Source organism: Ascaphus truei, chromosome 1 (genome assembly GCF_040206685.1).
Source record: "Ascaphus truei isolate aAscTru1 chromosome 1, aAscTru1.hap1, whole genome shotgun sequence".
NCBI lineage: Eukaryota > Metazoa > Chordata > Amphibia > Anura > Ascaphidae > Ascaphus > Ascaphus truei.
Genome location: NC_134483.1, coordinates 441,195,457 through 441,222,956, shown reverse-complemented (window position 1 = coordinate 441,222,956; position 27,500 = coordinate 441,195,457). Strand labels below are relative to the sequence as shown.

The following is a 27,500-nucleotide window of genomic DNA, read 5'->3' as shown; positions in this document are numbered from 1 at the left end:
GAATCTGACTAAAACCCAAAAAAGCTCATCCTCCGATTTATTGTTCTGTTTTACATAAACTAGGCAAACCTTTGCGTTCGAACAGGGGAAAAAAAATAATCTTTTGTGAAAAGTTTGAAGTTTTAAAAAGTTTGCCGCAAATAAAAATATTACTTGTGAGCACATTCACGTACGTCCGAGACGGTTAGGCACACCTGCTTTTCACCATTGTCTCTTAGGATACGATGCTTCCACTGCAGCGAGGGATGCTGGGAAATTACATGCAAATGAGCACTCACTGTGTCACCTTTTGCTTCAAATACCATTTTAACATGGACCCTTATAAGCGTATGCCTGCCGCATTACACAGATTCTCAATACAGCCTGGTTTAAATAAGTGCATAGCCTGGAAAAGTTCTTTATCCTCTTGGCTTTTTAACATTCCAGTGGATGGGGTTGACGCTCCACAAAGTACAGGCAAATGTTAACCCTTAGCACGCTGGTCCTGTGCAGAGGGGAGCCGCTCTTTGTGGATCCCCATCAGGCATCAGTCTTTGGGCCACGCAGATGTACAGTAAAGGGGTTGAGAAAGACCTCTGAGTTCTTGACCATTTAAACCAGGTAGCACCTCTTTAAAAGGCATGTACCTATAGGCCGATCAGTAGCCTTGATACCAGCATATGGAGCTCGTATCTACTATACACGTCCGTTCTTCTGACGTCTGTATCGCTGATTACATTTCTGGCTTAAAAGCTTTTCAGTGGTTATGTACATTTCTATTGTGGCATGGAAATAATTTTTGGGTGAAATTCATATATTTGGATCCAAATGAATAATGTAATTTATCACCGAAGTGCGGTAATAAAACATTCTGTGTACCATCACATTCTGTGAAGTCGATGGGTGCTGCATATGATGATTGAAATAAGTGATGTCACATTTATTCAGTTAAAGTTTGTGAAGAAGTTGGAAAACGTTTCCAAAAATGTATTGTGCGAAAATAAGGAATTAATAACTCAAATGTATACTTGTTAGTGTGCAGAAGTTTACACCCAATGGAGCACCTATCAAAACATTGGTACTTCATGTTTAATTTTTTCCAACTATTTACAGGAAAATTACTTTGGGGAAGATGACATGTACACAGATTTTGAAGAAGTCATCTCCAGTCCTGTGCTATCAATGTCCATGTCTTCCAGCTCTGGCTGGACTGCAGTAGGAATGGAAAACGACAAGAAAGACCATGACCCAACAACCAAGTCCGTTCACCCACTTACCCTGCGTCCATGGGATATCACTGTTCTGGTTAACTTGTATAAAATCCACGCCAAGCTTCCAGTGGTAAGTGTACAGAACAGAATCTTTTCTTGACACTTAGGCTGCGCTTATAGTGCCAGCGACAGCGACGTCACGTTAAAAGAAATGCATTGCCGCTTGCGCGTATAGTAAGTGCGGAGCGACGGCTTGGTCGCGATCGCTGGTAGTCATCTCAATTTGATTTTTCCAGCGACCGTATCCTGACGTCGCGTCGCTCTCGCCGGCACTATTAGTGTAGCCTAACTAGGGAAGAAGACACTTTTCAATAAAAATGTCTAGGAATTGAAGAAATGTAATTGATTAAATATTATATGCAAGGGGCTTACTCTTTCATTGATTATTTCTTCTTAGATTTCTTCCTGATTTACAAAATGTATGGAATAAATGTAACAAATAAGATTTTGTGACGAAAAATGCCTTTGAAGCTTTCATTACTATATTATGTGAGCTTGGAAATGATAGTAGAATGTAAAGTGCTGTGTAAAATATATATGAATTTAATAAAATGGTTTCAACGTAAAGTTGTCTATACTTGTGTATTGTTATGAGTAAAGATACCTGTTGAAATCGACACACCAAATTTAATTAGCTTTTTTAGAAGGCTAAATTAACAAATATTAAGATGAGTAATGTTGGCAAACCCTGAAAGTGATCTGGAAAGTGTGTGTGTCGGAAATAGCTGTGTTAGTTCAGTTGCGATAGTGCAGAATAAATTAGTTCTTCAGTATTAGGTGATACTTTTTTTATTTGGACTAACAATTTGTTATAGGACAATCTTTCGAGAGTTCTCCTCTCTTCCTCAGGTCGGCAATACTAAACACAGAAATTTATGGATAAAACAGTGTTTGGGAGAGCAGGGGGGGGGGGGGGGAAACCACAGAGATGTACTGTAGATAAGGTAGGGTGAGAAAGTGTTTGAAGACATGAAAGGGTGACAAGGAACAGCATGGAGGGGCAAGGGATGATGTGGGGGGGGGGGGAGGTGTGGATAAGAGAGGCAGGCAGGATGATTACAAAAAATTGTGATAGTGTGTGAAAAACCCCATATCCGCATTAAGTCCTTTTGTTTTGGTGTCAGTCTTATCATTCTGAGTTCAAATGTTTTCCTTTCTTGGGTGCATTTAAATATTCCATTGAGGATTTTTATTTTTAAATAATTTATGGAAGGATCTGGTTGTGAGAAATGAGGTCCCACAGGTGAGCAGTATCTTCCTTCTTCGTGGTGGAGTATATAGTGTCGGTGCATATTCATTCTGCCTTGAAGTTTGTGGCTGGTTTCCCCAATGTAGCATCCTTGGTAACATTTGTTGCACTGAATCATATACACCACATTCCTGGATGTGTAGCAGTATGATCCTTTAACATTGAGTGTTCCATGGTTGTGACTGGCTTTGGGATCTTGGCATATATGTTTTTAGAGTTTGAAACGTGTGTTGTTACACGGTTTTCTTCCATTATCAGTGTCTTTAAGTTTGTTATGAAGTTTTCTGTTGACTAATTTCTGTTTGAGATTTGGTGGTTGCCGGAACACAAGAATGGGAGGTTTGGGAAAGATTTATTTTAATGTCACATCCTCTGCCAGCATGGGTTGCAGATCTTTGATTATTTTTCGTATTCCCTCTAGGGTAAGGTTGTATGTGGCCACTACTAGTGGTATGCGTGTGGTGGGTTCTTTCTGTCTGTATTGTAGCAGGTGTTCTCGTGGGGCTTTTAGTGCAGATGTAATAGTGTTGGCAATAGTCTTTGGTTTGTATCCCTTCTGTCTGAACGATTCAGTAAGGGTTGTGAGATGCCTGTTTCTATCTTCAGTGTCAGAGCATATGCAGTGGTATCTTATAGCCTGGCTGTTTATGATACCTTTTTTTGTATGCGTGGGATGGAAGCTGGAGTTGTGGAGGTAACTTCATCTGTCTGTTGATTTCTTTTATACAGATGTGTGTAGTTTGCCATTTTTCAGTGTTACTGTTGTATGTAGAAAGTTTACTAGGTTTACAGAATAATCCATTTGAGTTTAATTGATGGATGGAATGAGTTCAGGGACTCGTGGAATTGTTTTAGGTTTCCTTCACCCTCTGTTCATATTATAAACAGGCCATCAATGTATCTGTAGTATTTGTAGGGGCATGTAGTTAGGAATATTTGTTCAAGATTTGCCATGAAAAGATTGGCATATTGTGCGGCCATCTTGGTACCCACTGCAGTCCCAATTAGTTGTAGGTACATTTCTTGTTGAAGCTGAAATAGTTGTGTGTGAGGATGTATTCTATCAGGTTGGTAATTACATCAGCGCTCTATTTCTGATCCAGGATGGATGTTTTAAGGAATTGCAAGCATGCCTCAACACTATCCTTGTGGGGGATGTTGCTGTAAAGGGATTATGCATCCATGGTAACTAGCAGTGTGTTGGATGGTAGTTGGTTGATGTTAAGGTTATTGAGAAAATCTGTGGTATCTTGTATGAAGCTGTTGGTGCTTCTGACTAAAGGTTTGAGGATATTCTCCACTAAGCCTGATATTTGTTCAGTGAGTGTATCCATACCTGTTATAATAGTTTTTTTTCCTGGTTTGTGGTGAGGAAAGCGTAAATAAAAAACACAGTCTTAGGTTATTATGTCACAGAATAACACGTGAATTTATTCAAATCAAGTGCACATAGGAGACAGCTTCAACACAAAAAGCTCTGCCACCGATAATATGGTATGCCATTTATTTATACCCTAAAAACTAAAACTCCCTCCCTTTATGGGGGGCTTGCGCATTACTAAATATTACATCATTTTGTAATACATAACAATACTAAAGCTGATGTCAGTTTGTAATACATAACAATACTGAATAAATGTACGTAAGCTAAAAATCATTATGGGGTTAGATGTGATGTTTTCTGTTCTGCCACCTGGCATATGAGTATGAGAAACAGTTCCACTGTAAGAATCTGAACTTACCTTAGACTCCTAACGAGGCTTCTCATTATTATATGGCCAGTTTACACTTTCATTTGGAGCTGGATGGATGAGGAAAGATCAATAAACATCAGCTAGGAGCGAAAACATTCCATACTCTCGTTCACACGTACATTCACACAGATTTTTCTTCACATAAAAAGATGACATACAAGACTTACAAAGACGAGACAAAATGGCGGACAAAAGTAGTCAAACAAAAGGGCTTCTTAGACCCTAATGCTGTTTACGTCAGACCTCCTAATGTCTCAACTTTGTCAGTGGATTTTGGGAAGCATGTAAAAGGCCCCAACTCCTGGGTTGTCAGGTATTAATTGCTTCAATTGTGGTTGCAGGTGGTTAGGGAATGACTTGATGAGATTCATGAGTTGCTTTGTATATCCTGGGTTGGATCATGCGTGAGTTTCTTGTAGTAGGTGTTGTCTATGAGTTGTCTATTATCTTGTTCTATGTATTTATTTGTGTTCATAAGCTCCACTGCACCTCTTTTGCTTGCTGGTTTGATGGTGGTGTTATGGTTGTTTCGCAGTTCCTTGATTGCAGATCTCTCCATGGGGGATAGGTTGTACATTGTTTTTTTCTGCTGTGCTTATGCTTGTGAGGAAACTCGCGATCTGAAGCTCTGCATGTAACCGTCTAGTTTGACGTTGCGTCCTGTTGGTGGTGTGGAATAGGTGTTCTTCTTGTTGTTGTGCTCCGTCATTATGGGGGTGCTCTGTTTTGTGGAAATGCTCTCTTTTTTGTGGAATTATTCTTTCAGTCGTAGTCTCCTGAAGAATTCTTCTAGGTCTGAGTACAATTGGATTTGATCCAGTTTGGTGGTGTGACAGAATGTTAGTCCCTTGGAGAGAACTGAGGTTTCAGGTTTTGAGAGTTTATAATCAGACAGGTTTATAACTCCCTGGCAGGCTGTGTGTTCTTCTGGGTTGAGGGTGTGTATCTGTCTTGAAAAGTCAGTTGGTGTTTCTAGTTGTAAGTAGGTGTCCTGCTTTTTTGTTGGTTTGAAATACCTTAAGTTTATGTCCATGGTCTGCAGTCATACTGAGAGGGGAGTTGTAGTTTCTTCTGTTTCTTCTTGATTAAGTTCCTCTGTAGTCTCTTGTGCAGAGTTTGCATATCTTTTAGCAGTTTGTTGGTATTTGCACTGCTTTGCAATTGCAGGGTTTGGCGTATTGTGCATTTTTGCCATTCTAATTCCTGTTTTTTTCCATATAGTTGATGGATCAGTTTGTTTCTCACTGGTGCGTTTGCAGAGTTTTTCAGCGTAATGTGAATTGCGTATTGTTGCAAGTGGGTTTTTGATCTTCAGGCCATTTGGTATCCAGTTCCTTCTCTTGCATTCTGAAGTAGATGTCGCTGTTTAGATGTGATTCCTTTGTAATCAGTTTGGTCAGTGTCCATGAAGAAGGAAGTTACTGCTCACCCGTGGGACATAATTTCTCACAACCAGATCATTCCATAAATGATTCAAAAATCCTCAATGGAATGTTTAAACACACCCAAGGACAGAAAACATTTGAACTCAGAATGATAAGACTCTTTAAAACCAAAACGACTTAATGCGGATGTGGGGTTTCCCACACATTATCACAATTGTTTGTAATCATCCTGCCTGCCTCTCTTCTTATCCACACCTCTCCCCCCCCCCCCACAGCATCCCCTTCCCCCTCCATGCTGTTCCTTGTCAAGCTTCCATGTCTTCAAACACTTTCTCATCCTACCTTATCTACAGTACATCTCTGTGGTTCGAGACACCCCCCCGCTCTCCCAATCACTGTTTTAGCCATAGATTCCTGTGTTAATCAGTATTGCCGACCTGAGGATGAGAGAACTCTCGAAAGCTTGTCCTATGAAATAAATTGTTTGTCCAAATAAAAAAGGTATCACCTAATACGGAAAAACTCATTTATTCTGCACTGTATGTATGGTATGTATGTATGTATATAAAATAATAGAAATCACAATGCAGTACAAAAAGGTGAACCATAGTGATGTACAAATAACTGTCATATTAACATGTTAATACGTAATATTATGTCACAATTCCTGTTATTAACGTACATGGGAATAGTGAATTGTTGTAGCCAAACATTTCACAAACCAGTTGTATAAAACATTTATGAACATATTTGCATGGGATTAGTTGCTCAACATATTCTCCAACATGCTCTTCTATACATTGCTCTTATTAAACCCTTTTGTTTCCCCCTCTTATACCCTCTCTTATAGCATTGTGGTACTGATGGCCCAGAATGTCCAACTGTTTTCCTGGAGAGGCTCTGCTTTGAGATGAAGAAAAGTTACAAAGAAACATTCCTGCAGCTGGTGCTATCTCCACTATACATATTCGTAAATGACAACTATCAGGTATTTTGGAGGCAGTGTCCAATCTTCTTCTGTTTTATTTTTATTGATGTGCTTTAAAAAAAAAAAACGAGAAATTGAGGGTGCTGGATAATACTGTTAACTTTCTAGATATGTAATGCATGTTCTTTGGTTTTGGAAATGGAATGATCTACGTGCACTTTCTCCTCATAGTCCACATAGCAGGGATTAAAGCTCCTGGCCGATGGCATGCACCCAATGTTTATTAAGGAGTCAAAGTCAGTAATGGAGGACTCCATTTTCAGAGGCTCAGTAGCACAAGGTTGCCGTAAAGCAGGCTTGGTGCCTATATTTAAAATGGGAGCTAGATCACAACGAGGGAATTTCAGACCTTTAAGACTGACATCAATAGTCGGGAAGCTACTTGACGGTTTTAGCAAGGGATTATATTTAGGATTGCCTAATGGATAGAACATTTTTAGTAATGGTCAGCATGGATTTATGAAGGATAGGTCATGCCACACTAATCTTATTAGTTTCTTTTGATGCAGTAAGTAGCAATTTAGACCAGGACAATGCAGTTGATGTGGCCTATTTTGATGTTGCAAAAGCTTTTGGTACAGTGCCATACAAGAAGTTGGTCTACAAAATAAAGGAATTGGTCTCTGTAAAAATATTTGTACCTGAATGGAAAACTGGTTGAAGATATGACAGAGTTGTCATCAATGGAACATTTTCAGGTTAGGCTAAAGTTGAGTGGAATACTTCGGGGATCGATACTGGGACGCCTGCTTTTTAGCTTATTAAAGACCTTGAAGTTGGCATAGAGAGCAAAGTCACCAATTTTTCTGATTACACTTAGTTATGTAAGGTAGTAAAATTGAGAGCAGGATGTAATGTCTCAACAGGAAGACTTGGATAAACTGGAAACTTGGGCAGGTAAATGGCAGATGTGGTTTAATACAGATAAATGTAAGATTATACATTTGGTAAGCAAGAATAAACATGCAACTTACAAATTAAATGGGACAAAATTAGATCAATCATTAATGGAGAAGAATTTAGGAGTGGTTGCAGACAGCAGACTTGGCAATAGTACCCAATGCCAGGCAATTGCTGCAAAGGCAAAAAGGATATTATCTTGCCTGAAACGGAGTACGGCTGATAATTTTGTATTAATCCTTGGTAAGAGCATACCTTAAATATGGAGTACAGTTTTGGACAACACTATAAAATAAAGACATAATGGAACTTGAAAAAGTACAGAAAAGTGCCACAATTGAATTTCAATTAAAATGTGGAATTCATTACTCATGGAGACTGTAATGGCAGATACAATAGATATATCTTTAAAAAAAAAGATTGGTGCTCTTTTTATGAAGGAATAGTATACAGTAGAGGCAACGTTTATTCTAACATTTGCCGTAAACTAGCCGGGTTACATTCTGGGTATGTGCTGGGTATGTTCTGGGCTAGTTTGAGGCATGTTTAAGGCATTTCTGCATTGACTAACGACCCATAGGATTAACACAGCAGGGATCCAATTCAGTTTGAATGGGACTGCCAGGGACCCCCGCTGTTAATCTGATAGGCCATTAATCAATGCAGAAATGCTGGGGCTAGTTTAAGGAAAGTTTAAGGCATGTATTCAGAATGTACCTGGGTGTTTCCTGTTTTTTGGGGGGAATTGCCACTGGTTTTTGTTCGAATAAGAGTTGCCTCTACTGTACAGGGATATACCAAATAAATAAACATAGGAAGGGTATTGATCAGGGAGAAATCTGATTGCCATTCTTGGAGTCAGGAAGGAAGCTTTCCTCATATGAGACATCATTGGAGAATGGTTCACTGGCATATTTTTTGTCTACCTCTGGATCAAGATACTGTAAATACAAATATATGATGCAATGCAAAGCAGCAAGTTTCTCTGGCTTGCCTACAATAGAAGTCTTATGATTTTCTTATTTCTGAGCCACATACACGTGTCAATGCACTGGGGAGCACTAGTGTAGGTTACAAACTTGAACACCTTGACGGAGTACTTTTAGAATTATTAACAGGTTGAATGTCTGCAACAAAATCAGTCTGTGTGTGGAAGGGTTTGGAAGTGGTATGTAAGTTGTTTTGTTTTTACTGTGCTGATTTATGTGTTAAAGTTCAAATTGCGAAGCACACTGTTTTAAGTGTCCTACATACTTGTAGTGGGCACTTGCACTGACTATACCTTGAGCAATAGAAAACACAATTAAATACTTAGTTGGGATTGGTCTAGAGAGCTGATTGCCAAGCAAAACATGGCAAATGACACATTTTTTATACAGAACCAATCATATAGGGTCAAACATAAGAACATACAGGCTGTCAATACTGGTTCAGACAAAATGGTCCAAAAATCCAGTTTCTGCCTTCTACAGTGGCATGTACTGGAAGCTTCAGGGTGAACGCATACAGTAACTCACTTCACCTTTCAAGATACTTCCATCCTGTTCGTATTCATACAGTATATGGACTCCTCTCAATGACTACATTTAGTGCTCTTTTAAAGTTTTTAATGTTTGCCATCATAACTTCCAGTGGTATTGAATTCCAGAGATTGATTGCTTTATGCCCTGAGTTTCTAGTTTCTCCAGCTCTATTTACTTTTTAAGATAAGGTGACCAGAACTGTACACTGTATTCTATGTGTGGCAAACAGTGTTTTTTATACAAGGGCATTATTATATTTTCTGTTTTATTTTCAAAACCTTTCTTGATTGTTCCTAACATTTTATTTGTGTTCTTGACTGGTGTTGCTGCTCATTGATCTGATATTTTAATTGAATGATCTATTATGCCAACATCCCTTTCCTTAGTCGTAGTAGATGACCCAGATCCCATTAGTGTTGTTCACAATTCTGAATTTTGTTTCCCCCATTGCGCTTTACTTTACATGTACTAATGTTGAGCATCATGTACACATTTTTTTTAGTCTAGAAAGATCCTTGTATGGCTTATTATCCAATTTCAACTTTATAATTTTGGACAAGTTTATTTGCTTTTTTACCCCTTCCTGTTTCAGCGTCTCCAGCTGGATTTCGGCTGGAGTTATCCTGTAGGTAATTTATAAATATATTATGAGTATAGCTCCTAGTACAGACCGCGGTCGAAGCCCAATGTTTATTTCCAATGTGAGAACTGACCATTGAATCCTACGATACGAAACTGTGCTGTAAATGCCTGGTGCCCCTTGCTAATTTTTCATAATGATTGTTTGCAGCGGCCAGCAGTGGACGGGATGCTTCGAGAAGGGCATATCAGCCTGTCTGGATTGCAGTTGCGTGCACATGCCATGTTTTCTGCTGAAGGTTTGCCTCTAGGCACAAACACCCTAGAATATGCGTGGCTGATAGATATGCAGGCTGGCTCACTTACAGCCATGGTCACCGTGCCTCAGGTAAAATGACTATTTCTATAGATATATTTTAAAATGTGTCAAGTATTTATTTTAAGGCACAAAAAGGATATCATTGATAGTTATTGAGCAAGCCATTTCAAAACATTTTTACTGTTCATTAATAGAAAATCTGTATTTTTAAATAAACATCTTTTATAATGTAAAACAAGCCTGTGGGCTCTAAAATTGCCTTTCACCACTCCCATCAGTTAATTTACCATGGAATGGAACTTTATTCATTTAAACATTTGCCATGTGAAGAGTTAATAAGAGTAATAAAACATGGTGGCTCCTAATATATATGGACACATCCAGTTAACGGAGTGCAGTCTCTTTTTTATTACTCTGGCTTTCTATCCAGAATCCCAATTAGTTTAAGCTGGCAAAAGATTCCTAGTTAAAAAATAAACAATGTGGGCAAACAGAGGGGGTAGATTATATAGCAGCATGGATAAATCTCCATTTAATTGTCCAGCGGGGCCAATATGTTTTTAGTTTTGTAATCTCTTGAATTCTGATCACACTGTTCAAGCCCTTACGGTGTTATTGACCTATCTTGCTGCAGCTGGTGAGCCTGCTGGATTGGGGGCAGACTTTTGCATTGCACGTTGCGTGTAATGAGTTCCAGCTGGAGAAGCCGAAATCTGTGACAATATGCCAGCATGGTATTGATCGGCGGATTTGTGATTCGAAGGTAAGGCTTTTTTTTTTTTTTTTTTTAAATTAAACTTCTTAACAGAAGCAAAGCCACAGAAGTTTTCTGAAATTAATAGAAACCCCATGCACATTTTTGTAATCTCATAATTACATAGATTTTCATCCACGTTTAGAGAAACTGTTCTTAAAGATGCATGTTGCCATTTTGCAAATGATATAAGACATGAAGTAAAAAAATAAAACCTGTAAAAATGGCAATTCAAGCTGTTTTTGTTTTTTGTTTTTTTGAGATTGAAGCAGGGGGTTTCCGAAGCTGGACCCTGTTAATTTTAGCTCCGGTGACTCCCTGCTTTCGGAGATACCTCTGTAGGGGGTGCCGGTAACCGCTCTGGCTGGCTAGCTAAGGGTTCATGGGCTGCATTTCAAAGCTCCTGTGTCCTGCGGGCCAACAGGACGTCGTGATGTCTTCCTGCGCGGCTTCCTATTGGCCCACGTGACGCTAGAGCTTTAATGACAATGATCAACAGCAGCTTATTAAGACTTTCTCTATCTTCCTACAGATTTAATAATAGATGAGCGCTCATTCTTCCGCTCTTTTGCCATGTTCATTACACGGTCTGTTTGCTGTATTGATAATAGGACCTGGCATCCTTTCAGGAAGCAGACTAGGCACATACAGTAGACATTGGTAAACGCGTACGCACATTTTTATGTTAATGCGAAATCGACTCTACTGATTCAGCAACTTTGAACAAGCCGAGTATGACAGGATTTAAAGAGCACCGAAGCAAATTAAAATATAACATTTTAAGTTGTGTAAAACAAAAGGGCTACCTACCCCAAAACAAGAAGGGAGGAAAGGACTACTGAAAAACAACTACGTTAAACAGGAATACCTATATAACATTTGTTAGATGTACATTTTAAACAAGCGATGTAGGCAAAGTAAAACTGAACAAAATAATAAAATATAATATATAAAATTCTTGTACAGTGGCGAAAAAAGGTTTGTGAACCCCAATGATAATTACGGAAATTCCATAGTTTTCTATGATCCCCTTCTTAAATATCCAATTGGATTAAATCCATGTCTTTTGAAACAAAATGATGTATGAAATAGACACACAATGAGTAATTAAGAGTCGGGGTATGTGGAAAAGTAAGTGAAACCCTGGTTTTATTAGCGAAATGAAAGGGGATCATTAGAATCCGGTTTTTAAATAGTTGGGTAGATCTTCAGGTGTGAGTTTGGAAGGCCCCACTCTATATAAAGATCAGAAACTTTGATTTTGATCTTCACCGTACTGGTATGTGGAAACAAGTCATGCTGTGATCAAAATACATTTCTGAGAGCAGTTATTGATGCTCATCAGTCTAGAAAAGGTTACAAATCTATTTCTAAGGATTTGTTGCTCCACCAATCCACTGTTAGGCCGCGCGAATAGTGCCGTCGATGGTGACACGTCGGGTGACGTCACCCATCGCCACAGGCGAAAGTTATATTTCGCCGGGCGGTAGCGTCTCGGGTTTCCGGCCATTTGATTGGTTCAAGGGCCGTCACATGAGGCGGCAGCCCTTGAAAAATCAAATTTTGCCGGCTACCGGTTTTCTTGACGGCGACGTTGCTCCGTCGCATTGTCGCTGTTGCGCGCACTATAAGCACACGCAGCGGCGGCAATGCATTTGTTTGCGGGTGACGTTGCGTCGCCGTTTCCGGCACTATAAGCGCGGAATAGGACCGTCTACAAATGGAGAACGTTTAAGATCACAGTCACTAGCCAGGAGCAACACACAAAGTCACAAAGAACCCCAGATTAACATCCCAGGATCTACAGGCCACTCTCGCCTTGGCTAATGTGAGTGTTCATGACTCAACTATCAGAAAAAGACTGAACCAGAATGGTGTTCATGGGAGGATAGCCAGGAGATAGCCACTGCTCTCTAAAAAGAAAATTGGCGAACTTCAGACAGGCAGCAAAGAGCACATAGATGATGCGCAAGACTTCTGGAACAATGTTCTGTGGATGGACGGGTCATAGGTAAAACTTTTTGGCCTCAATGAGAAACGATATGTTTGGTGAAAACTAAACACTGTGTTTGAACAGAATAACTTCATCCCAACCGACAAGCATGGTGGTGGCAGTGTGATGGTTTAGGGCTGCTTGGCTGCCTCAGGACCTGGATGGCTTGCCATCATTGACGCAACCATGAATTCTGCATTGTCAGAAGATTCTAGAGGAGAATATCAGGCCATCCGTCTGTGAGCTGAAGCTAACTCATGCAGCAAGAAATGATCCTAAACATACAAGCAGATCTACAAAAGAATGGCTGCAGAAGAAGAAATTCTGTGTTTTAGAATGGTCAAGTCAATGTCCGGACCTAAACCCCATCGAAATGAGGCAGGACCTGAAGCAAGCTAACCATGCAAGGAAGCCCTCAAATGTCACTGAGTTGAAGCCGTTCTGTAAGGAGCAATGGGCCAAAATTCCTCAAAACCGATGTGAGAGACTGACCAGCAGTTACAGGAAATGCTTAGTTGAAGTCATTGCTGCTCAAGGGGCACTGAATCTAAAAGTTCACATACTTTTTTGCACATGGATATTGAATGTTGAATCATTTGTTGATACATTATTGAAAGTACCATGTTTGTGTCATTTGTTGGATCAGGTTATCTTTATCTATCATTAGGACTTAGATTAAATCTAATAAAATTTTCGGTTTGAAATATGTGAAAATCCTAAGGGTTTCACAAACTTTTTCTTGCCACTGTAGAACAAAAAAGCATTTTGCATAATTTGTCACAGATAATTAACACCAGAGGTAAAAAAATAAACTTTAACTGTCTTTCTGCATCCTAAAACCTTATTTGTAAAATCAGTCGTTTTTTTTTTTCTCGACTTGTGAAAGGGATTTGCTAAATCAATCCAATGTAACTGATGTGGCAAGTTGTCATTCAGGTCAACTATTTTGGAATATCTTGTTAAAAAAACAAAAACAAAAAGTGTTCTGTGATCATTGTGTTGGGGTCAGCTTCATTGCTTATTTACCCACCTGCTTTCCTTCCTTTCACTGCGAAGCTGAGCTGTTATCCAGGACCATGCCTCACTGCGGATGATCTGAAATACAGAATGACTCGTTTGGCAGCCGATGGAGCAGATATTTACATTGTGGAACACGGCTGTGCTACAAACATTAAAGTGAGCAATTAATAAAAGTGACATAAGCATTTCAATAAATCAATGTAGCAATAAAATCCACCTAGCATTTTACAAAGCTTGAAATGTTTTTAACCGCTGATTAGTACGGGCTGAAAACAGCAGCAGCGAAAAGTCAGAAGATTTTCCTCCACATGCTACATGCACATTTTTGTGCTGTCCTCTACAGTAATAATGCTGACCAGATTTCACCCAAACTTTCCAGAGCCCAGAGTATTTTCTCCTGAGGTGTCTAATACATACATATTTGACTTGAAAAGTAGCATGTTTTGTATATGCTTTATGCTGTCATTGATTTGGGTGCCAATTAAAATGACAGAAACATGAACGCTCTTAACTGGAAGGTTTAGAAATTTCCAAGGTGCAGTTTGGTCACCTGATTTCAGATACTTTAATTAAAAAAAAAGGGGGGGGGATAATAGAGGCAATAAAAGCAAACTGATTGGAAGTGCACCTAAGTGTCCAGATCCAGAATGAGTCCCCCAAAAATATAATTGGGATGATAAATCTAGATAGTGATAAGCCACAATATCATGGGGGTTAATGTTCTCCTGGTTAATGATAAAACCAGTAGCCGTGGCTAGTAGACAGTAGAATGTCCAAACCTAATGGCAATAAGTAAATGAAGGTTATAGTTACCCTCATGTAATGATCTTAAAAGTATGTATACTAATATCAATAAATGACATAAACGGTACACTTGAACAAAATACGGTGAGTAATCACTATAACCATATTAAAACAGGTGGTCTGTAGAATCTATGTAGCTGGTCTTTATAAGTTGAGTCAGCTCTGAGTGAGTGCTAGGGTTATATCAGGTCAATAGGGGTCAGAGCCCTTGAGTACACCCGAGCTGGAACAGCTTATTAAGAGGGAAATGCAGATGAGCCGCATCAAAAGTTTAGATGCTAGGTCCGCATTGCCAAATAAAACACAGCAATAAATAATAGGCTCTGCACAGAATGTAACTCCATAAGCAATAAAACCATTTTCTTTGATACAATTGGTGCTGTTTGTTTACTACAGTATTGCCCCACTTTTTTAGCCAGTAAAGTAGGGCTCTTCAAGTATTTTTCCAAAACAGCCAGATTAGAAACCAGTTATATGTAGAAGTGCCACAGATTTACTGTTATGTAATTATAGATACCTTTAAAGATTTCTTATATTTTAATACTGTGCATGCATTTATAACTTGTCACTTGCTCAGTGCACATTGCGTCGTCACTGTAATGGTAACATTTCTTTATATATTTATTTACAGATGGGTGCTATACGCCTTGCAAATTGTAACCTCCATAACCAATCTGTGGGTGAGGGCATTAGTGCAGCTGTTCAGGATCTACAGCTGAGACAGTACATTGAGCAGCTGGACAGCGGCAGATTGGGACTGCAGCCTGCAGTTTTGCGGCGGGCCTACTGGCTAGAAACGGGCTCTGTCATTTTAGGGCTCATTACTGCAGATATAGCGCTGGCTGCCGACCATTCTTCCAAACACGAGGTCCAAAGGCTGTTTTTAGAAACACATGACAGCCGGACCAAAAGGTGAGCGACGGAAGCTACAGACCATGACATTGTACACTTGCTTAGAACTCTCAAAGCATATTTATATTCTTAAGAGCACATCTAGGCTACCCCATGTTGAACCCTGTAGATCAGTGCTGGTACAATCAATCCCTGACCTATAGAATATACAATTATTATTTTTTGCACCAGTTTCACTGAGAAATACAGGATGCTTTCAAGCCAATCGGTAAGCATGATCTCTGCAGTCTCTAATTGTGATTGCATCACATGGTTTCAGCTTGAAACCGGTAAACTGCAGCCTTCAGAAATGACATTTCTGTGGAACTTTGGCATCTTCCTCTATTGGAGCAATTGCCAATAATAAAGACTCTCTCCTAAAAGAGAATGAATCTGCACATGAAGACCGTTGTGCCGAAATCTTTATTTATTTCTTGAACCAATTTAATACACAATCAAGTTATATTTGGTTGCATGCTAATACACCAATAACATACTTTGGCAATGCAGAGTTTCATTTGCATGCGATGCTTTCTGTGCTTGACAGGCTGTGGTTCTTGTGGCCTGATGAAACGGTGAAAAACAAGAGAAGCAAGAATAAGTGTGGCTGCCTGGGAGGCTGCAGGTTCTTTGGTGGCACATCCACAGGGCTGGACTTTTTCAAACTGGAAGACCTGACTCCGTCAAGCAGCTCGGTAATCTCGAACACGAGTGTGGAGTCTGAAATGTTTTACGGGCAGTCCTTGCTGCAGCCTAGTGAGTGGATTATAACGAAAGACGTTGCAAAAGTTAGCGAAGGTAAGCTATATCTCGAAACATTGCTGTTCTACCATAACCCTGCTCCAATCCCAAGTTACTATTAAGATTCATCCCGCCTTAAACACCAAATAACCGTGTTTAACCACTGTAGACATTAAACAGAATAAGAAAAATAACAGCAGCCTAATTTATTTTGTGAAGCAACAGCAATGTAACATACATTCTCTAGGTGCTTCAGTGTATAGAAAACGACACTGTTTTTTTTTAATAATGCACATGGACAATTAATAATAATTTTTAACTATAGCTCGTAAGACCCTTAAATGTTAGCTTTTCTATAATATTCGAGTTGTATGCAGAATTCTGACATAGAGCGGAAACAACTCCGTAACCAGCTGGTAAGTCACTCCGCTTTTTCTGTTTACCTAAAAGATACTAAAAGGGTAGTTTTGCTTTTAGGCCTATATTTTCCTTCGCTTTCCATATTTGCTGAATGTAATGTCATGATTTAATTAGCATTTTTCATAAGCCAAATATAACATTTGCATTTTCCTACCCTTCTGGTTTACTGTACATGCTGTGTTTTTTTTAAGGTAAGACTCATGGCAGCAGAAGGAAAGACTGGGACACAAGATCTGTAGTAATAGACATTGAGAGAAAACCCCAACATCTGAGCGTTCAAGTCCCATTACGTTCTAACAGCTCATCATCTTCTGAAGAGAATAGCAGTAGCAGTGCTGCACTTCCCTTGCTGGCTGAAGAAAAAGACAGCCCTACTTCTGTCATTGAAATAAGCCTAGGACAAATAGAATATCCACCCAGAGCAAAATCAGAGGAAGCTCACGGAAGGCAAGTGTTTTACACTGTATTTTAAATCATAAATAGAGTAATTCAGCGTGCTATTATATTTCATTGCTGTATATGGCTTTTCAGCTCTCATATTGGTAATATCTAATGACACTAAAGCTACTATCTCAGGATTCAGTTGTCAAGTCTTATATTTATTTATGTAAAGTAGAATAGGGTTTTGCATTTTCTTTCTCTTTCCTAGTATGAAATTAATGTTCCTTTCATGTGTCGCAACAAAATAAGGTTGTATACACTAGTACAGTCTTCTAATGCAGGGAAGAAACAAACGAAAACTTTCTGTATTCCTGTTCCATCACCATTAGCACATTGTAGAGTATTCACCTAAGGGTGTGTACCAAGACAGTGTCTGGCTCATGATGTACCCAACAAGGTATTCCTGGACTCTCTTTAAGCCCAGTTTGCAAATTTGAATTGCACAACATTTTGAACGGTGTATTGATATTTTGGTAAGCGGGTCAAAGGTGAGTGGTTATTTCAGTAGTCGCGTACGAAGTAGTAGTTAGTCCAGTTGCAGTAAGTCCAAATAAACGATGTATCGTCTAATACTCCAGGAGTCAAGTGCCAAACACAAATCACAATGTTATTGTTTCATATCTGTAGCAAACAGATATATAAAACATTCTGTGCAAAAAAATATTCTTTGTCAAACAATAAAAAAAATTGAAATAATATTTAAAACCTAGAGGATTTACCATGAAATCTGAGGATTTCTCTAGGCGTGGTCACATTTGTTTTTGGAGAGCTGGTTCCAGGAATGTCTTTCCATTTCCAAGTTAAACAAAAAAAATGTTATCTAGCATGGATTGTTTTTATGATTCTCCGTTAAACTTTTCACTGGTACTCAGTGTCTGAATGACTTGGGAACATAGTAAATGATGATCCAAGATAGAATGCTTAGTTTTAAAAAAAAAATGTAATTCAGCTTTGTAGGAGAACTTACTTCTTTTTCTCTTATTTTAGTGTTCCAGTCAAAGCTTCAGAAAGCAGTCCTGTTTCCCCAAACTCTCAGGACAGATCTGTAGTCCATACACCTGTCCGATCTCCTCTGAAGCGTCAGGCATCTGTCTGCTCCATCCGTCTTGGGAGCACAAAGAGTCTCTCTGCTGCTTTCTATGGGGACAAGCAACCTGGTCCTGTTGGGGTTCAGTTCACTAGTGATGTCTCCCGCAGTGATGAGAATGTCCTTGATTCTCCAAAACAGAGGAGGAGCTTTGGCTCTTTTCCATACACTCCATCGGCAGATTCAACCTCATTCCACCAATACCGCTCAATGGACTCTAGCATGTCTATGGCAGACAGTGAAGCTTACTTTTCTGCAACGGAGGAGTTTGAACCAATTAGCAGTGACGAAGGTCCAGGAACATATCCAGGGAGAAAAAGGAGAAAAAAGCAAACTCAGAAAATTGATTACAGCAGAGGTTCCATCTATCACAGTGTGGAAGGTCCTTTGACTGCTACTGCCCAAGGGGAAACTCGGTTAGACACAAGGACCTTGCCAATCCGAACTCATGCTTCCCAAGCCTCCTTTGTCTCCGCTCTAGGTGGGGAGGAGGAATCTTCGGAACATGTGTATGCAATGGAAGCTGAGAAACCTGCAGATAACGAACAAATCACTCAACAGCCAGTAATGTCCTGTTATCAGAACTACCTTAACCAGTTCCAGGTGTTCAACTGGTCAGTAAAACACCCAACAAACAAAAGGACTTCAAAATCTTCCCTGCATCGCCCTCTAGACCTGGACACTCCAACCAGTGAAGAAAGCTCAACTACGTATGAACAGCTCTGTGTCCCAACTTTCAAGGTATGGATGAAAACGGCAAAATGAATGAGAACACTAGATCGTGAAAGCTGAAGAGATTCACTTAATTGCACACCACAACATTTATAAAATACTAGCTGATATACCCGGCGTTGCCCGGGATGTAAATGCGTGAAATTATATGATGTAGTTGTTGTTCAAAAATTGTGAGGTGGGGTGGTGTGGGGGGGAGAAGAGGTGGTGTGGTGTGGGGGGGAGAAGAGGTGGGGTGTTTTGGGGGGAGAAGAGGTGGGTTGGTGTGGGGGGGAGAAGAGGTGGGTTGGTGTGGGGGGGAAGAGGTGGGTTGGTGTGGGGGGAAATGAGGTGGGTTGGGGAGGGGGGGGGGAAGAGAGGGGAGGGAGGGGGAAAGAGAGGGGAGGGAGGGGGGGGAAGAGAGGGAGGGGGGGGAAAGAGAGGGAGGGGGGGGAAGAGAGGGGAGGGGGGGGAAAGAGAGGGAGGGGGGGAAGAGAGGGGAGGGGGGGGAAAGAGAGGGGAGGGGGGGAAAGAGAGGGGAGGGGGGGAAAGAAAGAGAGGGGAGGGGGGGAAAGAAAGAGAGGGGAGGGGGGGGAGAAGAGAGGGGAGGGGGGGGAGAAGAGAGGGGAGGGGGGGGAAAGAGAGGGGAGGGGGGGGGAGAAAGAGAGGGGAGGGGGGGGAGAAAGAGAGGGGAGGGGGGGAAGAAAGAGAGGGGAGGGGGGTGAAGAAAGAGAGGGGAGGGGGGGGAAAGAGAGGGGAGGGGGGGGAGAAGAAAGAGAGGGGAGAGGGGGGGGAAAGAGAGGGGAGGGGGGGGAGAGAGGGGAGGAGGGGAGGGGGGAAGAAAGAGAGGGGAGGGGGGGAAGAAAGAGAGGGGAGGGGGGGGAAAGAGAGGGGAGGGGATGGGGGGGGAGAAAGAGAGGGGAGGGGATGGGAGAAAGGGAGGGGGGGGAGAAAGAGAGGGGAGGGGGGGGAGAAAGAGAGGGGAGGGGGGGGAGAAAGAGAGGAGAGGGGATGGGGGGAGAAAGAGAGGAGAGGGGATGGGGGGAGAAAGAGAGGGGAGGGGATGGGGGGAGAAAGAGAGGGGAGGGGATGGGGGGAGAAAGAGAGGGGAGGGGATGGGGGGAGAAAGAGAGGGGAGGGGATGGGGGGAGAAAGAGAGGGGAGGGGGGGGGGAGAAAGAGAGGGGAGGGGGGGGGGAGAAAGAGAGGGGAGGGGGGGGGAGAAAGAGAGAGGGGAGGGGGGGGGGAGAGAGAGGGGAGAGGGGAGGGGCACGGAGAAAGCGAGGGGAGGGGGGGGGAGAAAAAGAGGGGAGGGGGGGTGAGCGGGCTGTTTGTGAGGTCCCGCAGAGTGGTGGCAGGAGGGGTGGTGATAGTGTTCTGTTTCTGCTGTCTGGAGGCGGCGATGTGGGGTACGTGTGCTGATAGAGGGTGTTGTTGGGGGAGGGGGGTGTCCGCATGGCTGGCCGCTCCACTTCCCGCCTCAGGACCGGGCGGGCCTAACGCTGGGAGCACGCAAGTGCCTGTGCTCCTCCTGCGGGAGCACCACGTGGCACACCAGTGGCTGTACCTCCGCCTACCGTGCTCGGCCGCCGGACCCGAAGCGAGGAGCTTGAGTGCTAGACCCCTTCTGGCCGCCAGACCCCTCTGCTCCCCGAAACCACCCATCCCCGCCGGCAGCGTGCTCGTTTTAGAGGATCCGCGGCGGAAAGTGCCGCGTGGGGTAAGGGCGTAGCAAAGGGGCCGTAATGGTGATAGGGGGTGGCTCTGTTGTTGCAGGCCAGCGCCGGGAAGGGAGAAGGGGTGAGAGGGTGGGTGGTCAAGGGCGGCCAGCCGTTGAGGAGGTCCAGAGGGGTGACAGTTGGGGGGGGGGGGCAAGTCCACAGGGGTGAGAGGGGGGGGCTGTTGTACTTATTTTTTGGGGGGGAGATGTGTGTGTGTGTGTGTGTGTGTGTGTCCTTTGGCCCGTCACTCCGCTTCAGGCCAATGAGAGGTGTGCGGGGGTGGGCGGGCCAAGGGACCAATGAGATTTCCCCTAGGGACACATTTCCCCTAGGGAATGGATACCTTCCATTAGTGAAGGCATACAGTGCTTTCACTAATATAGTATAAGATGGCTTTTAATAAAGTGTAATCTTAAAACATATATCACTGAATGTGTGTTAAACAGTAATTAAAAAGTAATTGAGTGAGGCAAATAGGCCAGAACCTCCCTTCTATAATAACGTCAGACAGAAGAAAGTGACAGATGGGGGAGATATAAGGCTGAATACAGTAAGTATGTAGAGGTATAATAACCATCAAAACCGGAGACAGTGTCAGCTATAATAATAATATGGTGAAAACTAAACATGAAGCAAATAGATGGTGCAATCATGTAGTGTACTAATAAGGGGTATAGCTAATGTGTTAAATAGTTGGAAATCAGCAGTCCATAACCCTAGTGAAGGTAGAGGACACTCCATATAGGAGCTGCGACTATATATATATATATATATATATATATATATATATATATATATATGTATGTATGTACATACATACACAAAGCAGCGCTAACACATACAGGTCATGCACTAATACACTTATCTCTAAGTACCAAGTACAAATCCCAGAGGTTCAGTCCATCAAACACAAGTCCAGTGAAAAAGGGGTATTCATTAGAAAAACAAAGGGGAAAGATTCCCAATAGCCAGATCCAATCCAATTGTAGGAGGGGGGCTGCTCATCCATGGGAGAATCACTCCCAAACCAGTACTGTATAGGAAAAAAGCGCACTCCCCTAGTGCGTTATCGTATGATGCAGATGAAATAAAATTTAATTAAATAAAAGTAAGGTAGATAATACACACTTACAAGACATAAAGAGTAAAATTCACGTAAAGGTATCTTTACACACAGACTCCTGGTACAGATCAGCTGAGATGGATGGGGGAGACCTTTATGTATACCCACTGAAAGCCAGTTGCCTTTAGACCTGCTGCTGGAACGCTCACACACAGCAGATATTACCGCAGACAGAGTCACAGTAAGAGCAGGCACAGTGGGAGATGGTAACGGTCTCACCTCTTGCAGCTGATCAACACGAGGTGCCAGAGGCAATCTCAGTATAGAGGAGTCCCTTAGTTAGCAGCGGAACACCACGCACACTACGTGCTTGCGCGATGATGTCACAGTTCTACGCATTTTGTCGGTGCTTGACGACTTCGTCAGGCAAGCGCAGAACTGATTCACATGCAGTCCACAGTCTGCACCCACTAATTTTCACTTTTGTTAATCATACCTTAGTCTACTAGTACGGCATTAAGTTGATCAATCCCTACCCCCCTTTTTTCTTATGGATGAAAACATCCTTATGCTGACTGGAAAGCTCACTTAAAAAAAAATAAAGAAATAAAAAAAATCTGCTTTGATTAAAGTTGCACTTTAGTCAATATCCTGCATGTGTGTTGTTTTTTTAATAAATCAGTTCTGTAGTAAGAAAAAATACTTTTAGCATTTTCTGTTTTAAAAAAAACATCTTTGAAAGACCAATTTTCTTGTATTCTATTTTAACAACCATTTACTAAGGCACTGCCCCTTCATGTCGTGTCACAAGCCCTGGCACACCCCTTTGTCAGCCCTGCCCTCCCTCTAGCACATGTCAGTGCAGGAGTGCTCATGAATATTCATGAGCTTCCACTGAGTGACAGAAGCAGAGGAAAAACATATCCCATATCTAAAGATTTCGCCAATCAATACATGGAGAACGAATTGACCGGCAGCTATACAGTTCTTTAGGTAATTAGAGATTGCACACATAAAACTATTGAATTAAAAAAATAAATTAAATTTTTTTTTTTTTTAAAAGACAACTGCAGCTTTAAGCTTGGTCCCATTGTAAAAGTGTTGGTGGAAACTTTTCTCTTTTTTTTCTCTTATAAATGTATACAGGCATACCCCGCTTTAAGGACACTCACTTTAAGTACACTCGCGAGTAAGGACATATCGTCCAATAGGCAAACAGCAGCTCGCGCACGCGCCTGTCAGCACGTCCTGAACAGCAATACCGGCTCCCTACCTGTACCGAAACTGTGCGCAAGCGGTGAGACTATGGAGCCTGTTACAAATGCATTATTTACATCAGTTATGCAAGTATATGACGATTGCAGTTCAGTACATGCATCGCTAAGTGGGAATAAGGTAGTGTTTCACTTTAAGTACATTTTCACTTTATATGCATGCTCTGGACCCATTGCGTAAGTTAATGCGGGGTATGCCTGTATACTGTTTGCATTTTGTTGGGTACAGAAAATGGGGGAACACTCAAACTGGGAAACAATTTAATGGTGATTGGATAAGTTAACACTAATTTTGATATTAAACAATATTGTTCATGCACAAAAATCATTATCCATCATATACAGTATAATACTGTACTTTACTAATTTTGTGAGTTCATTTCCATGGCTTATGTGAGGAAGGGTGGTTTAGACATTGCCCAAACAAAACTCTTCACGGCTTTCTTTTTGTGTGGGATACTGCCACAGAGAGACTGGCACTAGATTGGTTACCGTATTTCCTCGATTGTAAGACGCCGTCGATTGTAAGACGCACCATCGATTTGGCCCTTACAATCGAGGAAAATTACTTTTTCACTTACCATGTTTCAGGAGAGGTCCCATGTCAGCGGAGGATGAAGCGGGCGGCAGCGGCAGGAGAGGACCCACGTCTGCAGATGTTTCAAGATGGACAGCGGGTGTGTGTGCAGCAGCATGACCGGTCAAAAATCGGCAGGTGAATGAAGATAACAAGACACCGGGCGTGCGGTGGTGTGCAGCAGCAGGAGAGCTGAGCAGGAGCAGAGCGGCATAGGGGGAATGGCTTGGGAGGTGCACACTGTAACCGGAAGTCAGACACCGGTCAACTTCCGGTGTTAGTGTGCACCTCCCAAGCCGTTCCCCGATGCCGCTCTGCTCCTGCTATTATGATCTATTAGCCACCTCCACCACCGCACGCCCGCTGTCTTCTTATCTTCATTCACCTGCAGACTTGGGACCTGTCCTGCAGCCGCCACCAGACTCCCGCCCGCTGTCCATCTTCAACCGTCTGCAGACGTGGGACCTCTCCTGAAACATGTTAAGTGAAAAGAGCGGGATAGTACTGTAGACACTTTTTTTAATACATCGATTCTAAGACGCACCCCAATTTCAGACGTGAAAATTAAAAAAAAGGTGCGTCTTAGAATTGAGGAAATAGGGTAGTAATAAAATACCTGTTTTTCTTGGCAAGTTTGCTGAAGTAACCTCATATTTTCATTTATTGACTTTCTTGTGTCTGGTTCACCTATTTTTATATAAATTGATACATCCACAGAAGTTTGTGTGTGGCAATGGATGCTAACTACATTGACTTCTTATTTGTTGGTGGAATTATAGAACTCTATGAATGGTTGCCCTTTTCAGATCTTTCTGATGAGTATGAGGAGGAAAATAAAAAGCACAGCACAATTCCTGTGGTCAATTTTATTTCTATTATCATGTGGTTATGGAATAAAGCCTTACTATTATAGGAAATTGTTTAGGTTCAATTGGTAAAATCCATATAATTATTATTTATTAAATAAGTTTAGCACACTTATTTAAGAAATAATTATTTGATGCACTGTATGAGTTGTGCTCAGTGCATAGCTTAAGATGTGTTGTTACATACCACAACAAAAAGGAAAAATATCCTGATCCTGTCTGCGGAGAAGAACACATGACAAGTAATTATTCCCGTTTCTTTTATCCTAAGGTTGTGAAACAAGGTCTTTCAGCTAATGCCTTACTAGACCGGGGGATGCAACTTATGGGTTCATCGTGCAGGTGAGTCTCTGGTATAGAAATCCTATCTTCATGTTAAGGTGCAGAGACTAACGTACAATTGTCTTCTAGTCTAAAAAAAACATACAGTATAACATCTCATTATTTTCTGAAACTTTATGACCATTTAATACCATGCATAGTGGCACTTATTTTGTATACTGTCTCTAAACATCTGGTAATGTATTTGACCCATAAAAACAAGACACATGATAATAGGAGGCAAATAAATGATTGCATACAATTATCTGTAACCCTGGTTCCAAAGGTCACAATGGAATACTTGTTGACAATATGAATACTCAGTCTCTCAGGCCAAATAGATGGTACTGGGTTGTTTCTTGCTGGGCGTGTATGAAAGTGGGAATAGAAAATGGGCGTAAGGAACTTTAATAAAACAGATGCGTATTTATTGAACACAGTCCAGCAAAAACATCAAACATACAGTATAGATATAAATGAGATGAAACACAATACAAATCCAGAATTAGAAGAGTTTGGGGAATCCTACTCTGGAAGATCTCAGACCTACCCAGAGGAGGTACTTATCTTGCATGTTAGTAGAAAAGAGATTGGCTAGAAGTATCCTGAGTGAATTCACTAATGCACCGGAGCCCTCCGTGTTGGCTGGTCTGACATATATCCAGGTTTCTGAGCTAGTAACCCTTTGAGAAATATGTTCCATATCTTGAACTTCCTGATCCTCTCAACAGGCACTTACTTTGGAAAGGGCACGTTAATAAAATGGAAGATGACATAGCTAGCTGCAGACAAACACCTACATTATTTACAAGACACACATGAGAACTTCACTTAACAAGTCTCATGGGTATCAGTTCCAGTATGTACCAGAGCCAATCATGCAGGAGATTGAGGATCAGAGAGACACCTGGCTCAGAGACGCGGTCATTGAGTACCTACGTATTAAGTGTGGTAACTCTGCTTATCTGAAGGAAGACAAGATATGTTCCCTAATGAGAGTTTGGAGTACAGGCAGGAACATATACATGCACTCTGAAGAACTCCTAGAATAAGGGGATGTCATCATACTCCCCATGATGACATCACTGGTGGTTAGGTGAACTGGGAGGGGCTGAACCTGGTGATTCTACACAGTTTAACACCTCTAACCACTTAACCCTTTAAACTCATAGTAGCCAACCAAGAGGAAGCTACATATCATGTATGTATTATGTACAGTAATACTTACCCCAACTTTTACATGTATTTCATGTGTTATACTCTATACGGACTCAGAGGGGGAGATCTGCCTTTGTTATGCGTTCATACATGTCCCATTCTATTGATCACATTTTGTATTTTCATGTAAAAAAGAAGTACACTGGTTTGCTTCAGACGGCGACATGAAATGCTTACAAACTAAAATGATAGATACCATTTTTTCAGGCATTTCCAATGTACAGTTGTTGTTTATATATATCCTTTATAGGAGCAGGAATATTTTTTCAAACTGAATTGCGTTTAGTTCACATTATGATGTATCCTTGTCCCCCGAAGGATCATCCTTTCTTTCCCCTTTCCAAAATTCACAAAGGAGTTATTGGTATTTATCTTTCTAAATTTGCTTCATGCCTTTGTATGCCAATCCATTATGCCCATTTCAATCCCTCCCTACAAACCTGCTTGTGGTTACTCAGTATCTTAAAAGAGCGGAAATGGCAGCACTTTGTAACAGTGCTAAGGGGGAAACAAAGCTATTTTTGAGTTATGCAGCTCAAATCACTGTGTTGAACACATTTGTCTTGTACTGTTTTGTCTTTTTGACAGGTATGCTTCCCCTCTATTTTGCAATTTCTTGTTCTCTCTGATATATATACTATTTATTTCACTGCTGTCTCTGTGGTGACACAGATTAATTCTTGTACTAAAGAGAGGTCCTTTTAATGGGAAAATGGTTAGAGATCCACAGATAGATTTTCAAGGCTGGTCTTTATCATCCCAGTGAATTCTGAAATAATACAAATTGTCTAGTTTTTGTGCTAAAGAGAACTTATTTGCAAGTGGTTTGTTAGACAAATACTTAATGCAGATGCATATGCATAAGGACAACTTGCTTATTACAGTGGCTTTAAAAGAAAATACAAGCGTTCAGCTGGCTGTCAAGAGATGCTTGAATATGATTTAGTGCACATTTTTAACTGCAATATCTTTTCATTGCATGTGTTTTATTTCATTTCATTTTATACATATTTATATACACTTTATACATATTTCATGTGGCTATATGAAACTGCTTTCTGTTCATTACACCTTTCATTCATTTCCTAGTACTTATCGGAGTCTATTAACGCTGTGTCATAGGACAAATACTGTATTTGATCATTTCATGCCTTGCATTTTAGTATTAGACAAATGTAGGGTTCTATTTTGCCCTTAGGGATATGTTTCTGCTAAGGAGATGCTTAAATATGACATTAAAGTAAAAATACAGTACAATCCTTCTATAATGGTTTTTTTTTTGGTTGTAGTAATATAATGAATATTGGAACAAACAGCCTTAATTCTGCTAGAGGAATTGTTTCCCTTTTCTAAAAGTTTTTAAGTGTTTATATTTTTGAGAAGATACCCTTGAGTTGCTATAGCATACAAATGAAAAGGACAAATCACCATACAAATTCTGAGATGTTGATAGAAAGGCTAAATTAAAAAAAAAAATGTTTCTCTTTTAAATAGTCCTTTAAATAGTCTTAAAAAAGCTAATCTACAGTACAGTGCTGCAATGGGACGCATTATAGGCGGGTCAGACTCTGACAGGGCTGCTGTAATGAATCAGTGAATTCTAAGACTTGTCTCGAAAGATTTAAATTCTATTTCACGTCTGACAAATGCTG

General features: G+C 41.1%; 1 protein-coding gene across 14 annotated transcripts in view; it reads left to right on the top strand.

Moving 5' to 3' along the window:
- Window positions 1-27,500, top strand: part of BLTP1 (bridge-like lipid transfer protein family member 1) — a 214,038-nt gene that overhangs the window by 91,194 nt on the left and 95,344 nt on the right. For all 14 annotated transcript variants that reach the window (XM_075615910.1, XM_075615968.1, XM_075615957.1 and 11 more), the window contains exons 20-29: window positions 1,093-1,320; window positions 6,489-6,626; window positions 9,840-10,016; window positions 10,582-10,710; window positions 13,751-13,870; window positions 15,150-15,430; window positions 15,957-16,207; window positions 16,762-17,017; window positions 17,999-18,839; window positions 24,581-24,651. In XM_075615910.1, the coding sequence (XP_075472025.1) occupies window positions 1,093-1,320; window positions 6,489-6,626; window positions 9,840-10,016; window positions 10,582-10,710; window positions 13,751-13,870; window positions 15,150-15,430; window positions 15,957-16,207; window positions 16,762-17,017; window positions 17,999-18,839; window positions 24,581-24,651 (2,492 nt within the window). The remainder of the gene's footprint in view (window positions 1-1,092; window positions 1,321-6,488; window positions 6,627-9,839; window positions 10,017-10,581; window positions 10,711-13,750; window positions 13,871-15,149; window positions 15,431-15,956; window positions 16,208-16,761; window positions 17,018-17,998; window positions 18,840-24,580; window positions 24,652-27,500) is intronic.